At 57.0% G+C, this 20,479-nt stretch overlaps 1 protein-coding gene across 1 annotated transcript in view; it reads right to left on the bottom strand.

The window, feature by feature from the left end:
• Positions 1 to 3,377: 3,377 nt before the first annotated feature.
• Positions 3,378 to 20,479, bottom strand: part of SLC9A1 (solute carrier family 9 member A1) — a 29,797-nt gene continuing 12,695 nt past the window's right edge. The window contains exons 2-12 of the mRNA XM_071576806.1: positions 11,736 to 12,196; positions 9,895 to 10,145; positions 9,086 to 9,303; positions 8,396 to 8,598; positions 8,065 to 8,154; positions 7,596 to 7,666; positions 6,994 to 7,167; positions 6,746 to 6,860; positions 6,216 to 6,317; positions 5,815 to 5,887; positions 3,378 to 5,172 (exon numbers count right to left, since the gene is read on the bottom strand). Coding sequence (XP_071432907.1) covers positions 4,850 to 5,172; positions 5,815 to 5,887; positions 6,216 to 6,317; positions 6,746 to 6,860; positions 6,994 to 7,167; positions 7,596 to 7,666; positions 8,065 to 8,154; positions 8,396 to 8,598; positions 9,086 to 9,303; positions 9,895 to 10,145; positions 11,736 to 12,196 — 2,081 coding nt within the window. The 3' untranslated portion in view covers positions 3,378 to 4,849. The remainder of the gene's footprint in view (positions 5,173 to 5,814; positions 5,888 to 6,215; positions 6,318 to 6,745; positions 6,861 to 6,993; positions 7,168 to 7,595; positions 7,667 to 8,064; positions 8,155 to 8,395; positions 8,599 to 9,085; positions 9,304 to 9,894; positions 10,146 to 11,735; positions 12,197 to 20,479) is intronic.

Below are 20,479 nucleotides of genomic sequence, written 5' to 3'. Positions count from 1 at the left end.
CCCTATACACACACAAACTGTCCCCACACAGGCAGTAGCTGTCCCCATACACACACAAACTGTTCCCACACAGACAGGAACTGTCCCCATGCACACACACAGCTGTCCCCACACAGACAGGAGCTGTCCCCACGCACACAGGAGCTGTCCCCATATGGACAGGAGCTGTCCCCATGCAGACACCAGCTGTCCCCATGCATTCCCCTGCCATCCCCATGCACACATGCCACCAACTCCATGCAAACACCCACTGTCCCATGCACACCTGCTGCTGTCCCCACACACTTGTCACCGTCCCCACGCCCACACTGCCATCCCTGCTCACACGTCTGCCTCCACGTGCCCGCTGTGGGTTTAGGAGGTGGAGCCCTTCTCTGTGGCCATGTCCAAATCCTCCCTCAGCAAACACAGTTCCTGGACACCTCCCAATCACTCAGGTTCACTGTCCAGCTCCTCTCACTCCCATACAGCCCATCCCATGCTCGCTGTCCCCAGACCCTCACTGATGGGGCATCAATGTCCCTGGGGCTGTGCCACCAGCTGCTGTGGTGGTCCCAAGTGGCCAGAGTTGCTCAGAGAGGTGTTTTTCCCGTGCTGGCCAAGGCAAGGTTGGGTTTGGCACAGGTGCATGGAGAGCACCCATTTCACTGCATGACATGAGGAGTGTCACTCTCTGCTGTCACTCTCTTGATCTCTGCCCAGGGTCACCGTGTCACCATCCAGGACCCCCAGGCTCGGCCCCATCCTCAGCAGCCACCTGGAATGGGTGATGAGTGATGCTGCTGGGATGCCCTCACTCTGGAGAGATGAAAGGGAGCGCAGGGTGTTATTACTGCAGGTGACACAGAGCAGGGGAATGGCACCTGTCACCTCCTCTGGCTGCTGCAAAATGCTGCCTGGGGAGTGTGGGAGGGACAGGGCACCACCAGGGTGCAGGGACGGGGACACAGCACCCACATGGAGCACTAATGTGGCCTCAGAGTAGGCAGGGACTAAGCTGCCCTCTTGGAGCTGCCCTGGGGTGTCACCAGCTGGGGAGATCCCCATCCCTTGGCAGCATGAACAGTGACCTGTATGTCCCCAGGCTCAGTGGCTTCCCAGTGACACCACGTGCTGTTTTTCTTGGCATGATTTGTGCCTTTAAAGCCATCCAGGGGATGACCCATCTCAGTGCCACTAATTTGAGCCTGGCACAAAGCACAGCCCCTCCCTTTGCTTTGGGTTTGTGGGCCCCAGGTGACACCTGAGCGAGGCTGAGGGTGGTGGCAGCTCCAGGACATCTTGTCCCATTGCTGTGCTGGCCTTTCCTCCTGGGAAATTTGGGGAGCCAGCCAGGAGCTCCACTTTGGGATGCTGCTGAGCCTGGAGCCAGTGACTTGAGGAGGGATTTCCTGGCCTTTCCTAAGTTTCCTCAGTTCTTGCTGGGGCTGTGGAGATGGTTGCTCTTCTCCTGCCACCCACTGCACCCTGAGCTTCGTGTCAGACCACAGAGGGAAACTGAGGCATAGGGAAGCCCAGTTTTCCTGGCTGAGCCCTTTTCCGGCAGCTGCAGAGGCAGCAGCTCTTTAATCCCCATGGATGGGGGTTATGGGGAAGAGGGAAAAACACCCTGGCACACATTTGTGCTGGGAGAAGGTTGTCCTGCTCAGGATTCCTCTGTTCTTCCTGCCCTTGGTGCCACCACCATGGCCCAAATATGCTTTGTGAGGGAAAGGGGGGATACTGGGCATGAGGGAGCCACATAGAGGGAAAAGGCATCGCCACCAGGACTGTGGATGGGGCCAAGGGGACACCGGGGCCCATCCAGCCCCCGGCCTCGGCACTGTGTGTGCTTTGACAGTTGCTCAGTGGTGACAGCCCATCCCTGGAGGGATCATTAGTCCTCTCTTATTAAGAAAAGTTACTCATCCTTTAAGACAGAAACAAGAATATCCTGGAAATGCCTCGGTTTGGGGAGGTCTCACATTAAAGGTGTGACTGAAGCCAAGAGGGTGGCTGCACGTGACACTCTCTGGCACGTGGGCAGGTGAGATTCCCGGGCACTGCCTGGGGCTGCCGTGCTCCTGCTGTTCTCTCCCTGCCCTGGGCTGTATCCAGCACCTCTTGTGCTCCCACCTCGTGTGCTGGGACAGCGAAACTGCTGCTTTCCTCCAACGAGGATGAAGCTGGGGCCTGGCTTTGCCTGTTCCTGCCAAACCCTCCTGCTTTGGCACTGCTGTCCCAGGGATGAGCCACCCAGGACCCTGTGTGGGGTGTAAGGATGGCACTCATCAAATTGGCACCTCCATGGGCCTCACAGCATCACTCACCCCATGGGCCCCATGGCATAGTCTGACCCATAGAATCGCCTGCCTCGTGGGCCCCATGACATTGCCCACCCCATGGGCCCCGCAGCATCCCCTGCCCCCTGGCATTGCCTGCCCCACGTCCCTGGCCACTCCATCCTGCCCAGGCATCCCTTGGCAACGGGGGAACGCCTGGGGCAGGGTGACCTGGCCAAATCCCAGCCTGGGGCCACGGAGGACCCCGGGGTTCAGGTATTTTGAGCAGGTGAGCAACGCCAGCGCTGACGCCCTGCTGGATGGCCGGGGCTGAGTCACGGCCACCTGGTGGCTCAGGGCTTTAATTTGCAGCCATGAAACACATTCCCATTGCAATTGCCCCCAAGCCAGGGGCTCCGGCTGCCCTGGGCTCTGGGAGGGGTCTTCGTGGGGAGAAGTTGAAGGTGTAAGCACTGCTGGGGCTGGGAAGGTGCATCCTGGGGGATGTTTGGGTTGCCTTCACCCAGGCACTGCCTTGAGCCTCTTCCCTCCCTGCCACTGTGGGATGCTGGTGGGAACTGACTCCTCTCTGAGAGCTCAGCTCCAGCTCATGGGGAATTCAGGGAAAAAATCTCAGGGCTCAGATGCCCCTGAGCCTCCTACCCTGGGAATGGAGCCTTTAGCCCCCTCAAAATCCCTGCTGCAGTGGCAGGACAAGGCAGGTGCCATCCCTTCCTCCCCAGGGACAAACACACCAGGCTCAGAGTGGGCAGAGCTGTGCTGGACACCCGGTTGGCACTCCAGGCCATGGCAGGGTGATCCATCCCCCTGGCAAAGGACCTTCACCCTCTGAGACCACCAGCCCTTCCCCTCCCAACACACCCTCAATCTGGGAGGAATGTGGGGGCTCTGTCAAGCCTCCATCTTTGCCAAAACTGGGAATGCCTCAAAAAGCCCCCTGGGATGAGGTTCTAGTTCTCCCCCAACCACAGCAGGAAGGCCAGGGGTAATCACCTTTGAAGGTGTGAATGAAGCCTCACACCCACCTTGTTCCTCTGGAGCAGCTGGGACCGTGTGGTAGAGGTAGGAACCCAAACAGCTGGAAAATACCCCCACTAAAAATTAACATTAATTTATTAGAATATTTATGATAAAAACCAAGAATCTCTTTACATGTGGGTTTGTTTTTTTTTTCTTTTCTTTTTTATACAAGAGAATTACCATTGCTTTTTTTTTTCCCCTCCTGGAGACAGAGCAGGGCAGCAGGCAGGCGCAGGCAGCGACGTGGGTGCTCACCCCGGCACAAGCTGGACCCCTGGGGTGGTCCCAGCGGGATGTGGAGTGGGGTGGGCACGTGGCACAGGTGCCCACCAAGGCAGCGGGGCAGAGGCGACGCGTGGCAAGGCACGGCACGGGGAGGGGGGGAAGCAGCCAGGGCTCCCTGGGGATGGAGGGGGGATGAGCACCCCGTGGCATCCACAGTGGAGGGCGGCACGTGGTGGGAGCTGGCTGGCACGTGGGGGAATGAGGTGATGTGCTCAGACAGGATGCAGGACACCCCAGAGCCTGGGGAGGGCCGTAAATCACCGAGACACTCAGTGATCCCTCCAGCCAAGCCTTGGGGAAAGGCAGGTCCTTCCAAATCCAGGACCCCTGACACCCCCTGACGTCCCCCATCTGTCAAACTCCCAACCCCAATGTGTCCCCATGCTGTCTCTCAGCTCTCCCCCAGCTCCTCTCGGTTGCAGGAGAGATAAATAATCCCCACCAAACAGGAGATGCTCCCCTGGCACACCCCAGACCCCGTCTTTGGTTAAGGAGAAGCCACTGCCGCGCTGGCACAGGGTGAGGGGCCAAGGCTGGTGGAGGGTCCCCACAGGGACAGGTGACTGTTTCCAGGAGGGATGGAGAGGCTGCTCAAAGAAAGGGGATCCTGGCTCCCCCCTTGCATGGCTCTAGGATATTTATTTGACAAGACCTGGCATGAAATGTGAGGCAAGGGGGGAGGATCCCGGGCACAGCCGGCCCCGTGGGGAAGTGGCCAAGGCAGGGACCAGAGGCACCAGCCCGAGGTCCCTGGGAGGGTCCTGGGGGGAGTGTGTGTGTGCCAGCCCCGGTGCAGAGCGTGGCTCCCATTGTCACCCCTCTCTGCTCCAGAGCAAGGTGAGGGGGCAGGTAAAGCACAACTGGGGAGAGGGAAAACTGCCATGAGGGAGCCTCTCTGGACACTCTGGTGAGAGCCCCACTGTGCCAGCTGCAGCCGCCCCAAGGAGCCACTCGCAGGTCCTGAGTGGGTGGGCACCTCTGGGAGAGCCCCAGGGGCCTGTGAGGCACCTGCAGATGCCAGAAAATCGTCCATCACCCCCAGGCCACGGTGCCCGAGGAGCCCAGGGCATCCCGGGGCTCCTTCCCTGCTCATCGGGGCCAGCCCAGGGCTTGCTGGGCAGAGCTGTCCTGGCAATCCCAGTCCATCCAGGACAGTCTCCCCTTCCCAAACCTGGTGTGTAGTGACAGGAAACCAAAAAAGGAGAGCAAAGAACGAACGAATGAAGAGAAAGAGAAACGATAACAAGGCTTCGTGCCAGCAGCTACTGCCCCTTGGGGATGAAGGGCTCCCCCTCCTCGGGCTCCGGCCGCGGCCCCGGGTCGCTCAGACATCGCAGCATCCGCTGGTTGCTGGGGCTGTCACCGGTCCCCGGGGTGAAGACATCATCAGTCCCCGGGGAGGAAGGCTCCCTCACCCGCATCACCAGCCCCTCCTCGTCATCCTCGGGCGAGGGCGGGAGGCCGCTGCAGCCCTTGGGCTCCTCGTTCATCAGGTCCACGGACTCGGGGGACTGTGGCGAGGCGGGGTCGATGGTGATGATGGGCAGGTTCTCCGAGTCAGCCTTGGGTTCGTAGGCCAGCGGGTCTGGGGGAGCAGAGGGGGGTCAGGAAGGAAAGGGGGGTCTCAGGGACACCCAGGCGATGCCCCCCAGGTGTTTGGGGCTCCCAAACTCTGATTTCCTCCGGTCCGATTTCCAATTCTGCTGTGTAATTCCTTTCCCCGATTTCCACACCCCATGTGGAGCTGCCGACAGCCCGGCTCCGTTCCGAAGGGCGAAGCTGCCCTCTGCTGACGGAGCGCAGTCTCTGCACTCCGTCACACCCTGTCACACCGTCACCGTGTCCCCAGAGCAGGAAGGGACACACAGGACAGGAGTCAAGGATGGTAAAGCAAGTGTGAGACGGAGGAGCGGAGTCCAGACTAACAGGTCTTGGGGTGAGCACTCCTGGTCCCCTCTGTGGAGGGCAGGGAAAAGCATGGCCAGAGACATGGCTGCAGTGAGCTGAGCTCTAGGGAGATCTGACTTCCCAGTGGGAATTGCACTGAGAAGCCAACTAGGTGCTTCTGCTCAGAGCAGCAAAGCCCTGGGGCTTGGCTAGATGGGTGTGGGATGGGGATGGTCGAAACTGGAGAGCCACATGGAGCAGAGGAGGTGAAGGACAGCACAACCTCCCCGTGATTTGGGTACCACCAATGACGCTCCTGCCACAGCTCCATCCCACCTACCTGAGCCTATGCGAGCCCGGGACATGGTGGGTGAGTCCAGCCTGTGAGCCGGCACCGTCAGGTAGTTGTTCATCTGGAATCAGAGCACAGGATTGTCTCACTGGAGTGGCCAAGGTAGATGAGGAAGGGGAGGCAGGGAACTGACCCCACACCACAGGGATGAGCAAGGAGCAGCAGTGGGATGCAGAGGACACGTGCAGGCATCCTCCCAGCCGTGCTGCAGGGACTTGCTCAGAGCTTGGGGCAGAGACACCCCAGGTGTGGGGTCACCCACTGTCATCCAGACCTCAGCTCCCTCCCTTGTTCTTGACACCCATGTCCTTCCAAGGGTGGGAAGCACTCCTGTTCCCCCATCCTCCCCAGCCTGTGGCAGCATCCCAGCTCCAGCATCCCCCTGACACCTTCTGTTCCAGCTGCCGGGCCTTCTGCCTCCGCAGGAGCATCTGGTTCCAGGCCTCCTCGTAGGGGTCGGCCACGAGCGTGTGCCGGTTGTAGGATCGCAACTGGGAGGAGAATCCAAGGAAAGGAGACGTTAAAATCCCACATGGAAAGGGAAGGAAGGTCACAGCCCTGTTTTCCCTGGAGGTGGATGAAACAGCCACCAGTGGGCAGAGTGGCTCCAGGTAAGCTGATGGTTCATCCCTTGTGTGCCACCATGGAATGCCTGATCCTGACCCCCCTTGGCCCAGCCAGGGTTTAAAGGCTAATTAGCGCTCAGCCTTTGACCAAGGCAGCCTTCCCCTCAGACTATGCCAGCACCATTCCAGGAGGAAAAGCCTCCTGGGGAGAGAGAGCCAGGCCAGGAACACAAGGGGCAGCAGGGCAGGCACACCAGGGGTGAAAGGCTCAGCTGAGGGCTTCTGGTGGGCAGGGGTCCTGGCCATCTCCAGTGAGGCAAAGGGGACACACACAGCACCAGGGGACATCTTACCCTCTGCCTGGTTTTCTGTAGGTTGTTGCGGAGGATTTTCCGGATCTCCTCCTCCTTGTCCTTGGACAGGGCTGGAAGGATGCGCTCCACGGGCAGGGTCTTGGGGTTGATATTCCTGCGTGGACAGACAGGATTCAGTGACACCACAATGACCATGCAGGACCCAAGGGCTGCTTGCCCTGTGGCCACTAGCAGGGAGCACTCAGGGTCCCATGGGAGGTGTGGGGCAGCCAGGGCTGGGAACTCACTGGATGGAGACAGTGGAGACAGCGGAGGGGATCTTGCCTATGCCCCCGCTCTCCACCAGCTCGATGGCCTGCTTCATCTCCATCTTGTGGTAGAAAGCGATGAGCTGGGGCTCCTTGGAGCGCTCCCCTGCAATCAGGCACTTCTTCACATACTTCTTGTTGAAGCGGTTCAGCCTTCCCGAGGATGTGGAGAAAGGAGGAGCAGTGACTTATCAGACCTCTCTCTGCCCTAGCACCCACTCCCTGCTCCCCACCCCTGGCTCAGGATAGCAATGGTGGGTTCAGTTCCCACCAGCACAGCTCAGATCAAGCTTCCCTGAATCCCTCCTGAGCCAGACAGACTCCAAAACACCCAGCAGCTGCTCACACCCACTATAGACAGTCCTGAGCTCCTACAGGGACCAGCCCACCAGCAGGTCCCACCCTGCTGTGGCAAAGGGGTGCAGCCCTGCAGACCCACTTGCACCCAAACCAGGGCCATAATTCATCACAGGGAGAGTGTGTGTGGATATTACAGCCTGGGGAAAAGCTCTTCATGGGGCTGAGAAACCTTCTGGGTAGTGATTCAAACCCTTCCCCAGCCACCAAGGCTCTACACTCACTTGTCCTTCCAGTGGTGATGCCCGTAGTGACCACAGATATCCTCGATCCCCGTCAGAAGGTGATCCAAAAACTGGAAGAGATGGTCCAAGGCGTCAGCAGCTCAAAGGGCTGTTGCCCACCCTCTCCCCACCCTAACACCCACGCTGACACAGAGGTGAGGGCACTCAGGGTGCAAAATCAGGGCTGTGGGTCCAGGATGGGCCTCGGGAGGGCAGGACAGACCTACACAGCCAGGCTGCAGCTCTACTGGGCACAGGGGAGGTCTGGGTCGGAGCGGGCACTGGACGACACAGACGGGGGAGAGCCCTCGCTCTGTCCCCCCTTACCTTGGGCACTGATTTAGGGGCAGGTCCTGCTCTGTGAACCCGCCTGGTTACAGCGGTGGAGGTGGCAGAAGCAGAGAGAGAGCAGAGGGCTAAGGCGGCGACGAGAAGCGCGCGGGGAGGGCCGGCCGGAGCGGCGCGTTACCTGCGTATGGATCTCTTCGTTGATGGAGCGTTTGGTCTCTTGCTTCTTCTTCACAGCCAGCAGATCCACCAAGGGCCGGATGGTCATGCCCTAAGGAAGGGACAGAGGGGGTTAGATAACTCCCCAAAGCACAGAGGTGGAAGCAGGATGGGCTCAGCACAGCCAAGCTGCTGTTGGCATCACCAGGAAGCCTCGAGAGCTTTTGGGGAAGTGGGACAGTGACAGAGTCAGGGATGGAGGGTGGGGGTGTGCTCCTCACTCTCCACACACACACACGTGGCTGCTGAACAACCCCCTTTCCCTCTGAAACCACAACCTGAGCACCACCAACCTGCACGAACACTGTGAAGAAGATGACAGTGATGATGGCTGTGAGGAACATGTCCCTCATGCCGAAATGTTTGTAGTCCAGCAGGTACCCCAGGGAGAAGGCGATGGCTCCCCGCAGGCCCCCGTAGGCGATGATGAACTGGTCCTTTGGCGTCAGCTTCACAATTCGGAACTTGTTGATGAACCAGGTGAGGACCAGGACACCTGGGGGAGCAGGGCAGGGTCTTGTGTGAGCAGATGCTGAAGGAATGCCTCCAGTTCCAAAAAGACCCCCTGGCAGCCCAGCTTGCAGCACAGTGTCACCCCTCTGGGGCTGTGGGTGTAGGTGGGTGCTGTCCTGCCGCTTATCCCAACATCCCTCACCAGCTTCAACCCCATGTCTTGCACAAATACAACCTTAATCCCACCTCCCCACAATGCCAAACACATGCAAGAGCGATGTCCGTGATGGAGCAATGCCACCCAGTCAACTCCAGTCTCCCCAGCAAGGCAAACTCGGGCATCATGGTCCTGAGAGCTGCCCATCAGACAGGACCCAGGTGGCCATTCAAGGCCAGGTTGGACAGAGCTCTGAGCAACCTGGTCTAGTAGAAGGTGTTCTGACCCCTGGCAGTTGGAATGAGACAGTCTTTAAGGTCCCTTCCAACCCAAACCATTCCACTATTCTATCCCAAGTACTCTGACACCTCACCCAACACTCTTGCGATGAGGCAGAAGAGCAGCGTGCTGATGACGAAGGTCCAGTTCCAGTAGTGGTGACCAGCCACGGTGGAGACGCCCAGGAAGATGAAGATGAGGGTCTCACTCACACTGCTCCACATCTTGAGGAAATACTTGATGGTGGTGTGGGACTTGTGGGAGATGTTGGCTTCCACATAGGGCCGCATGACCACACCAGAGGCGATGAGCCTGGGGGCAAGGTCGGGGCACTCAGCAGCCATGGGGACATGTGGACAGCCCCAAACCCTGACCCTGCAGCAGCATTTTGGGGGGACAGCCCAAACCCCTGGCCCTGCAGCAGCATTTTGGGGGACAGACCCAAACCCTGGCCCTGCAGCAGCATTTTGGGGGACAGACCCAAAGCCTTCGCCCTGCAGCAGCATTTTGTGCTCTTACACCAACCACAGAGCAGGACAAAGCTTGTGAGACACCAGCAATTATTTAAGGCCTCTAGAGAAGACAACACAAGGTTTATCCCTCCCCCTGGCAGGGCAGGAGTGATCACTGGAGCCAGGCAGCATGAGGAGTGCTCTGCAGTCCCTGCCTGCTACTGTGTGCCCAGGAGAATGGGAAATGGGCTTCCAGCACCCTGGGATCTGTGGCACAACTCGAGTCACTTCCCTCATCTGCCTCCCTTCATGTCCCAGCCCAAACACACCTCTGGCCCTCAGTGGCCATGAACTGGCCATGCTGGGCCAGAAGGCTGTGGTTACACCACAATAAATCCTCCCAACGGTCCTGGGGACAGGAAGGCATGTCATCCCCCCACTCCCAACTCACGCCATGATGCCAGAGAGGTGGAAGAGCTCGGCAGAGAGATAGGCCATGTAGCTGTAGAGGAAGACGAAGAGGGGCTCGATGACGCGGATGTGGGAGGTGAAGCGGGACGTGAAGGCAGCGATGACACCGTAAATGACGCCCACCAAGACGCCGCCCAGCGACACCACGAAGAAGCTGAGGAAGCCGAGGACGATGTCGAGGATGGTCACCTGCTCAAAGCTGGCAAACTCCTCAAAGAGGTGGTAGAGGACCTGGGAGGGAGAAAGGAGAGGGGTTAAAACCATCCTGCTGGCAAGAGAAAGCCTCATCTTGGAGGAGACCTGCACAGGGACCTTCCCTGGGAGCCAGGGAGGTCCCCAGCATGGCAATCCTGAGCTGAGGTGTCAGTGCTTGGTGACCCTGAGCTGGGTCCTGTGCCTGACCAAACCTGACACCAAAACAAGGTGGTGGTGCTTTGCTGTGCAAGACACAGATCCACAGGGAGCAGCTCCCCATTATCTGTGGCTCAGAGGGACACGGTGCCATTGAAAATGTGTCTGGGACAGCTCTGCTCTCCAGCTGACCCAGGAGGGGCTTTGGTCACAATCTGAACCACCCAGAGATTGTTCCTGTTTCCCATGAGCAGGTTAGGATAGAACCAGGCTGGGAGACCCCTGACAGATGCACAGAGAGAAAATCCACCATCTGCTCTGCTCAGCCCGGAGAGGAGCCCAGACCCTTGAGGCAGCTTTTGCAGCTGAGGGAAACCTCACAGGAGGAACCCACCCTGACTGTGTCACCTCCCAACCCCAGACACTGTAGAGATGTTAAAGCAGCATGTTAGGATGGGAAATGGGATTTAGGGCATCCTACAGGAATGGCAGCACTTGCAAGCAGGGAAAGGGTGAGGTGCCAGCTCTGCCTGCCAGGGCCAGGCCCTGGGACATGGGCAGGGACAGACATGGCAGCAGAAAGCAAAGGCATTCCCCAGGGATGGGAGTGAGGACACAGACCCTGCAGGCAGCTCTTCTGGTCAAAAATGGGGGAGAAGTGCCTGAGAAGAGCCCTTTGGTGGGTCAGTGTGTTCCTTGTCACCAGGAACCTCAGCAGCAGCACACAGAGCAGCCAGCTCCAAAATGGACAGCTGGGATATGGGAGAGCAGCCAGGAAAAAGCAGTGGGTTGGAAGTAAATTTAGAGGTCAGCTCTGCAGAGAGGAGGAGGCCACGCTGACAGCTGAGCCAGCACCTGGACACTGCTGTCCTCTGGAAATGGAGCAGGCCTGGCCCCACCTCCCAAAGGCCCCTGCAAAGCTGCTGCTCAGAATGGGGCTGAGGGGTGATCCAGGGGGAATGCCAACATGGCTGCAGCCCCTCCAGCTCTCTCCTTGCCACAGCTCATGATGTCCTGCCCTCCCACCTCCTCAGGGCTACAGCTTGAGGACATGAGAGGAGGCAGACAGAGCAGCAGCTCCATAGCTGTGCTGCCTCATGCAGCACCATCTCCTCTTGCTTGCCCTGGAAGAACAGGCACAGACACAGCAGCAATTCCACCCAGGAGAGCTGATTCCCAGCAGACCAAGACACCAAGCACAGTCCTGCTCTTCACCAAGAGGCAGCAGCTGGATGGACATGTGCCCTTGGCCTCCACAAACCACAAAGTACCTTCACCTTAGTCCACCCTTGCAGTGTTTTAAGCCTCTATTTTTAGCTTTGAGTTCAGAGCAAGCAGAGATGCTGCAGCTGAGCTGGCAGGAGGCACCTGGCACCTTGGAATGGCCCCCACTGCTGCCAGTCCTGGTGCCACCATCAGGAGATGCTCCACGAAACCCAATGAAATGACTGAGCCCCTCTGTGTACTTACGACCGTGACGGCGTCGTTGAGCAGGGACTCCCCAAAGACCAGGATGTGGAGCAGCTCGTTGATGTGGATCTCCTCAAAGACAGCCAGGACAGCCACCGGGTCCACGGCCGAGATGATGCTGCCAAAAAGCAGGTTGGCCAAGAGGCCAATGTGGTTGAGGCCAGGGCCACCGAGCTGGCACACGGCGTACATCAGGCCACCCAAGAAGAAGGCGTTCCAGAGCGTCCCCACCACGGCGAAGATGAGGATGGTGCCCAGGTTCTCGGTGAATTGGCGCAAGGGGAGGAAGTAGCCGGCATCCAGGATGATGGGTGGGAGGAGGAAGAGGAAGAAGATGTCCGACTTGAGGATAGGGGGCTTCTCACCCACCCCTTTGATGAGCCCCCCAACCAAAAGGCCCACCACAATGAGCAGGCAGCTCTCAGGAACAATGCTGGACACTGAAGGGATCACGTGGAAACCTGGAGGGGGGAGGAGAGAGGAAGACACATGTTGGTGACACAAATGGAAGATGCTGTCTGTGGGAGGACACCCCTGCTGGGGTCAGGGAACAGTTCCCAGCCCTCCCTGCACTCCTCAGCATCCACTTTGTGTGCCTCAGTTTCCACTCCCGCCCCAAGAGGGAAACTCAGTGCAGTGGAAACTGCAGCTTCACCAGACCCTGACACTGCCAATCCCAGACCAGAAGGTAACAGTAAATCCCAGTCAACAGCCACCCCTGGGACATCCCTGGGTCACTCTGCAGATCCCCAGGCCCCCTCAACAGCTGCCTGTGGCACAGACAGTTCTCCCCACACAAGCTGTTGCTGGCTCCGGCTCTTCCCATTGCAGCAAATCCCAAGCACATGCAGGCTCTGGCATTTCTGTCCCATCAGACAGCACCCTGCCCACACAGTGACATTATTCTGGTGTGCCAGGCGCTGGCAGCAGCGCAGTGCCCATCCCTGGGCATCCGTGACGCAGGGGACAGGCAGGGGAGCTGGTGCTTGGTGGGTTTCAGGATGCAATTCCCCTTCCTGCAGCTTCAGGAGTGAGCTGGGAGGTTTTACATGGCTGGTTGCAACAGGGACAGGATGTATCCTTGGGGTGCAAGGTAATAGGGAACATGTTTTCCCCTTTTTCAATCACAGCACGGACTCAAATTCTGGTCTCTGAGCCAGCCATGACCTGCTGGGATGATATTTCCCCACCAAACACCCCCTAGCCAGGCATCTGCCAACACACCAACACCCACAGAAGGATTTTGGGTTCCCTGGATCTTCTCCCAGGCTTTATAATTATTATTTTGAAGCAAGGCATATTTGTTTCCTGGCAAGGGAAGCAGCTTAAAATAAGGAACCCTGCCTTGGCATCCCGTGTTCCTGCGTTCCTTCCGGCCGGGCGGCTGTGCCATCTGCACGTCGTTTCACAACAGATTAAATCCCATTCCATAACGAGTCACGATCCTGCTGATGATCCAGAGCCCCCCCCGGGCCCCCTCCCTGAGCCTGCAGGGACCACATCTGTGCCACGGTGCCGGCTCATCCCTCCTCCACCTGTGCAGCCAAGCGGGGAAGGCGCCGCATGAATCCAGCTCCGATGGGAAAAGGTGCCACTTCCGCAATCCCTCCCTAAGGACGGGCAGTGAATCAGCTCCCAGCCACAGTCACAGCCACACACAGGTCCTGGGGGCAGGACTAGACCCCTAATTGCTCCCTGAGTGCAGGCACAGGGTGGGTGAGCCCAGAGGATTCATCACACCCAAAGCTCCATGCAGGTCCGGCCGCACCATTCCGGCTGCTCCAATGAGTCCCTGGTGCCAGAGCAATGTTGGAATGAATCTGGTTTCTACCTTGGCTTTGTCACAGCAGCACCAGCAAATGTTGGGTGGCTTTGGATTCAGGAATGGAGGGGAGGCCAAGAGGAGATGGAACTTCCAAACTTTCTCCCAGCGCTCTCCCAAAATCCATCCACCTTCATTCAGAGACTTCCCAGCCTGGATGCCATTCCTGATTTGTCTCCATGGAGTTTTTCCTCTGTCTCAGATCCCCTGGAGCCCACACAAGTGCTGAGCACCCCAAGGCAGCCCTGGCAGGGAGCTCCCCATGGGAGGGGAGGCAATAATCCCTTTTCCATGCACAGCTCATGGAAACACCAGGAACAACGACCCCTCCAGCACACTGGGCAATTGCTGGCTGGAATAAGGCTCAAAGCCACACAAGCAGCGAGAAGTCCACAGCAAATCAGTTTTTGCTTGCTAAGTATGTTCAATCATGAATAAAACACAAACACTGACAATTAAGCATCTCTCACTCCTTCCCTGCAGGCCCCAGGATTCCATTAAACTGGAACATTCGTGTGCTGATGGGAATTCAATGGTTTAGAGCCTTTTTGCAGGGCCCTAAAAATACACTCACACGGGCTGCATTTTAATTATGCCTTTGATTTCACTGAATCTCAGCCATTTTTTCCTCCCTGCTTTCTCTGCTTAGTATTTTTAGAGCTCATATGGACCAATCTGTTGGTGGGATCCTGCTGGGATTCTGCTCCAAGTGTTCCAGCATCCCATTTTGGGGTGGGAGTGACTAATGGGAAGAACCCCCCTGGCTGTGGGGATGATGCCAGGCAGGGGTGAACTGGTTTGATGCCAGTTCTGTGCCTGAATTTCCCTCCTGGAGGATGAGGAAAGCTGTGCCAGGATAAGGAAGGCTGCAGCAGGATGCTGGGTGATGAGGATGCCCAGCCATGGGCACATCCAGGGCAGCAGGAGAGCATGGGGGTGATGTGGACCTGCATTAAAACCCTGTCTGCTCCCTGGTGAGGCAGGAAAGGGTTTGAGCCTTCAAGGATCAACAGGGATGCACAGGCAAGCACAGGGAGCAGCTTTACCCATGGAGAAGCACCCACTGTATTTCAACTGGTTTTCCAGTGTATTTCAACTGCTTTTCCTGAAATTTTCTGAATTCCCAAGAGGGAACTCCCCTTGAGATCCCATTTTCCTGAGAGCAACCCCCAAATCCCCAGCTCAGAGCATGCACAGGCACCCAAGCTTCTTCCTCTGGAAAACAAATCCCATGGGAGCAGCTCCTCTGTGGAAAGCATCAAACACGACCGAAACTATTAAAAGTGAGACCAGTTGAGTCAACACCAACCCCAAGAGCTTGAGCAAACAAGGAAAAGGAAATCCAGGAGTTAACAGTTTCTATAAAAGCAGCTCCTTGCCCACATCATGTGCCCTGGATCCCACGTGCCCAGCAAGGGAACGCTGGGATCACTCTGCTGGTGGTCAGCAATTCCTTGGGTTAGGGCAGAAAGGAGATGGGACTGGGATTCCAGTTTTAACCACAACCTGAACCCTTGAAGGACTGGAGGAAATTCCCACCCTTCAAATTAAAGAGATTTTGGGATAAGGAAAGCTGTCATGAGGCAATGCTGGCGCTGACAAAGTTTGTTCTGCAGTTTCTGAATGTTTCTTGTCTTTATCTTGGGCTCAGCGGATTCACATGGGGCCGTTCCTGCCCAAGGAATGGAGAGCAAAACCAGGAATTTTCCCCCCACTAACTTCTCCAACATGAGTGCTCCCATTGTGGCTGCTAAAGGTTCAACCCTCCATGGGCTGCTGTTCCCAAGGCTCCAGTTCCTGGCGGATGCAGTGCCATGTAAATATTTACTCCTGATGGACCAGTCTGGGAGAGACTCTGCCCCATGTGTGGATTTTTCCTTCCTGGGCTGTATCTGGGTTACTGCAGCCCTGCCAGGGGCCGGATGCTGTGCCTGGGGTTATATAAGCTCCATCCAGCAGTGTCTGCTCCTTCACTGCACAATGACTCCAAACCCACCCTATCTGATCCGCTTCCACCCTCAGCCTGGGCAGGAAGAGCCCAGAAGGATGTGGAGGGAAGGGATAGGGAGGGAAGGGTGATGGCACTCAACCCAGATCCAGCATTCCCACCCTGGGGATCCCAGAATCAGCCAGGGATCAGCTGAGGTGACCCCCATGCCCTGAGCTGCTCACAGGCATTTGGGAACCCCCTTCCAAGCTCAGAAGGGAATGATTTGCAGCTTCCCATCACCCCCAGCCACTGCAATACAGCTCCATATGGCACGGGATCCAAGGTCAGGCTTAGTCAGAGCGCTGGCAGTGCTCCCTCTCCTGGTTTTAAAGCCCTCCCTCAAAGCAGTGCGGAAAGAACATTGGAAGAACATTTTAATCAAACGCTTTTGGTGGAGGAAAGGAGGTAAAGGCATCACACACTTCCCTGATCCAGACCAGGTCAGAGAGATGTTGAAATCTTCCACTCCGGCTCCAACTGTGGGGACATTCCTGTAAGAGGCTCTGCAATTCCCATGGCCCTGAAAAATGCTGGTGTTCAGAGGCAATAAATAAAAGAATTTATATATGCCTGCCTGCACCAGGAAACACTGTGCCAGCCCTGGGGACAAAGGGGTTGTCCCCATGGGCCAGTCCCAGCAGCTGGGATTGGCATCAGCCATCACATCCTCCTGCAGGTTGAATTTGGGTGGGATTAAATCCCCTCCTTTAATAGAAGGGAAGAAATACAGAGAAGAAGGGAAGAAAACACACTTGGTTGGTGTTTCCAGCTGGAGCTGGGTAAAGAGGGGGAGGAAGGAGGGAAGGAAGCACGAGGAAGGGCTGGAAGTGCTCGGCACATTCATGGTTAAGCCGGATGCTCCTGTGGCTTCACCCCGGCTTCCCAAGCACCCACGCATGGGAAGATTGCTTCAGGAAAACCAGGATGCTTCCAGGATGATGCCCGTTAGCTAAAAGGAGGCACAAAAATGAGAATGGTTTCAAAAACATCCTGTCCTCCTCAGCTTCCCAAGTTTACTGGAGCAGCTGCAGGCTCCAGCAGGCAGGGGGAATGGCACAATTATTAAGCAGAGTTAGGCAGCTCTCCCGCTCCCCTGGAGGATTTTCCTCTGGAAGGAGGTAGATGAGGGGTTACTCTGGGTGAGGGGAGGGTGAATACCCCCTGGTGATGCTCTGTGGGTGTTTGTTTGGGCTGCAGGGTGGGAGAGAGTGGCTGCAGAGCTGGAAAAGCCCCGGGAGGAGGCCCAGGGTCTGGGAAGGAGGCGGCGAAGGGGAGCAGGCATGCTCAGAAGGGCTGCCCTTCTGAAGGACACTGCAGAGAGCACGGCTGGAGGAGCCACACGTGTCTGAGCAGCACCAGGGCCACTCCAAAGGCCACTTTAACCCTTCAGGACACCGGGCTGGGTGGGCCCTACAGAGAGGCAGCATCCCTGGGCCAGCAGGGGAGGGATGCAGGCAGGTGTGGACACCTTCCCGCACTCCTGTGTCATATGGGGACCAGGGAGAGCCCCCATATGTGGATACTTTGATGGCTGAACCCCAAAATCACTGATGTGTCACCAGGCACAAAGCCATTACTCAGCATCATCCTCTTCTCTCTCCAGGCAGAAGCATCAGGGCAGGAAGGAGAGCTGGGAATGGGCTCCAGGGTGTGCAAAGCTCCATGTCCCCTAGGATCTGGGTTTCCCACTCTGTGTTTTGAGGTGGTGAAGAGTCAAGGATATGGGAATAAAGCCCCAGCAGGGCTAAAGCCCTGTGAGGATGGTGATGAAGGAATGTCAAGTTTTGCAACCGGCTACGAGTTCAGCCACAGCTTCTTCCCATTTATCCGTTTTCCTCAAAAAAAAAAATCACACTGGATGTCTCTATCCCCTTGTCTGACCACCAGATGCCCAAAGATCAGCCAAGCTTTGCTGGTGGCCTCCAGTAGAGCCCTCGTGGGATGTCTCATGGCTGCTGGGAGCGTTCCAGCCCCTCTGTGCTTCTCCCTTGGAAAACTCAGCTGGGTTCTGCAAAGACAGGGAGTGAGGAGCCTGGGAAGGGCATGGAGAGAGCAGTGTGAACCCAGCACACCAGCACCAGATATAACAGGGAAGCCTCGAGGGAAGGGGAGGAAAATTGAACTTGCTGGAAAGGAATTAAACAGCTGGTGATTTACACCTATAAATAGAGCGAGGCCACAGCCAGTGTCACCCTGCAAGGGGAGGTGGTAAAACCACGATACTTAAATTACACCCACTGCGCCTCACAAGCTCCAATGGCACCACATGCCTTGAACTTCCAGGCCTCTGGAGCTCCAATGTGGATCAATCACTACAGGAGCTGTCCCACTGGGATGGCACGTGTGGGGCTGTGACGCAGTTTTGGCTTTGCCAAACCCTTTCCTGCCTCACCAGGGAGCAGGGCAGGGTTTTAATGCAGGTCCACAACACCCCTGTGCTCTCCTGCATCTCTTTTTGGGCTGGTTTCAGCAATTTGGGTTGGTTTGGGCAATCTGTAAGAGAAACACCCGGTGGCTTCAACGTTCAGAACGGAAAAGCGTTGATTTTCCACCTCAAAATGACATTTCCTGGCGAGAAGTTGGCTTCTTGTTTTTTGTTTTAAGATACAGGTACAGAAAGTGCTTCTAAGCAAAACAATTTCCTCCAGAACAAACCAAATGTTTCATTCAAGCCTCATTATTTTCTTGTCGCTAATTACGATGAAAAGCCAAGAACCAGGAAGGTAATTAATTTATGCTGCTTTTTGTGACTCACTGAGTTAATGCAGATACCACACAGGGGCCACAGAGCCAACCCCCAACCCTCTCTGTGGGCTCAGAGTGCAAAGCAAGCACAGGGAGAGAAGGGAAAAGCAAAACATCCGGCCTAATTTCGGGGATCACTCCTGCACCCTGGCCATGGGTGGGCAGGGGCTGTAACCAGGAATCAGGTCAAAACCCACGAGAACTCAGCACTGCTTTGCAGCCTCAAGACCTTTTCAGATGTGAGGACAGACTACACACCCAGGGGATGCAGGTGGGGAGGGGAATGGAGTCCTGGGCTGGGTCCCAGCAGGGTCTGCCCACCCAAGGCACCCAGCACAGCCTGGATGAGATCCCAACCAGCTCCCAGAGCTCAGTTCTGAGCTCCACTGCACCCCCAACACCCCCACACAACACCCCCAAAAGTCATGTTGTCACAGTCAATAACCATTAAGATCCGTTGCTAGCGACAAAGGGACTGTTTTATTTTCTCTTGGTGTGACATTACCACCCCCTCACCTACAGATCTTGCTCAAACAGCTGGGCCCCACCTCGAAGCCACTGAACTGCCTCATGTTTTCCCTCTCTTTCCCCCATAATGCAAACACCCCTGGGGCAAATGGAAAGAGTTTTCCCGAGATAGGAGCCTGAGAGCCGCCTGGTACAGCCTGCAGCTCCCTCAGTCCCGCAGATCCAGCCCCAACGCCTACGTGGGGGAGAAGGTGACCTGGCTGGCCCCTGCCTGCTTTGCACAAGATAAGGACAGCGTTGATAGCATCGGGCCAGCCCTTGAGTGACTCAAAAGCCACGGAACAAAAAGCAGACACCGACAGGTACCAGCCTTGCTGCAGCCACAACCCAGAACTTGTACCAGCCTGGCCCTCGCAGTCCTTGTAAGGACTCATGACAAAGGGTTTAGGTTGGGTATGACAGAATCATAGAATCAGTTGGGTTGGAAAAGACCTCCGAGATCATCAAGTCCAACCCTTGGGCCAACTCCAGTCCCTTTACCAGATCATGGCACTCAGTGCCACGGCCAAGCTCACTTTAAAAACCTGCAGGGATGGGGAATCCACCCCCTCTCTGGGCAGCCCATTCCAATTCCTGAGCACTCTCTCTGCAAAGAATTTTTTTCTGCTCTTCAACTTCAATTTCCCCTGGCAGAGCTTGAGCCCATCGTGCCCCCTTGTCCTATTGCTGAGTGCCTGGGAGAAGAGACCAACCCCCACCTGGCCAGAACTTCCCTTCAGGGAGTTCCAGACAGTGCTGAGGTCACCTCTGAGCCTCCTCTTCTCCAGGCTGAACACTCCCAGCTCCCTCAGCCTCTCCCCTTAGCACTTGTGCTCCAGTCCCTTCTCCAGCCTTGTTGCTCTTCTCTGAGGTTCTTCCCCTAGAGGGTGGTGAGCACTGACCAGGCTCCCCAAGGCAGTGGGCACAGTCCCAAGGCTGCTAGAGCTCCAGGAGTGTTTGGACAACACTCTGAGGCACATGGTGTGACTCTTGGGGATGGTCCTGTGCAGGGCTGAGCTGGACTTGGTGACCCCTGTGGGTCCCCTCCAACTCAGCATATTCTGTGATTCTGTTGCCAGGAGGGGCTGGCAGGAGGGTACAGAAGGGCTCTCAGGTCTGACAGCTTCCCAGTGGCACCATCCTCCTGCAGCAGCACTTCACAGGCAGTTCCCACTGGCAGGCCCCCAGTAAATCCCCCAATGGAAGGGGAGACAAGTGTAGACACCCTGCTGGAGAGAGCAGCCCTGCCTTTCCCAAATCTCACTGAAACCAGGAGGTTGTGGCTGTTGTGTAGGGCTGGATTTGGAGACGCAGAGAGGTCCCCAAAAAGATGAGCAGCGCGGGGAACATGACCAAAGGCATCACTGCATCCTGCGGCAGCCGGAGTCAGGAGCCGCATGCAGATGAGCCCAGCTCCCCACCTGCCCTGACACCCTCCTGGAGGCACCACGTTCCCCTTGCAAAGGCAAACCTCCTCTTTTCCACCCAGAGCACCCCTGGAAGGTCACAGTGGAGAGGAGGAGGGTGCTGCCCCACGGGACACAGGTGAGGTGGGACCCCAACGACAGCGCTGCAGTGCTGCAGAGCGGGAGGAGGATGCGGCGATCCCAGAGAGCTGTGAATCATCTGCAGGCACCCTGGATATCAGCCTGCCAGGATGGGCGGCCCCCCTGCCAGAGC

This window comes from Pithys albifrons, chromosome 24 (genome assembly GCF_047495875.1).
Source record: "Pithys albifrons albifrons isolate INPA30051 chromosome 24, PitAlb_v1, whole genome shotgun sequence".
NCBI lineage: Eukaryota > Metazoa > Chordata > Aves > Passeriformes > Thamnophilidae > Pithys > Pithys albifrons.
Note: the sequence above shows the minus strand (reverse complement) of the source record. Positions and strands in the feature narration are given on the sequence as shown.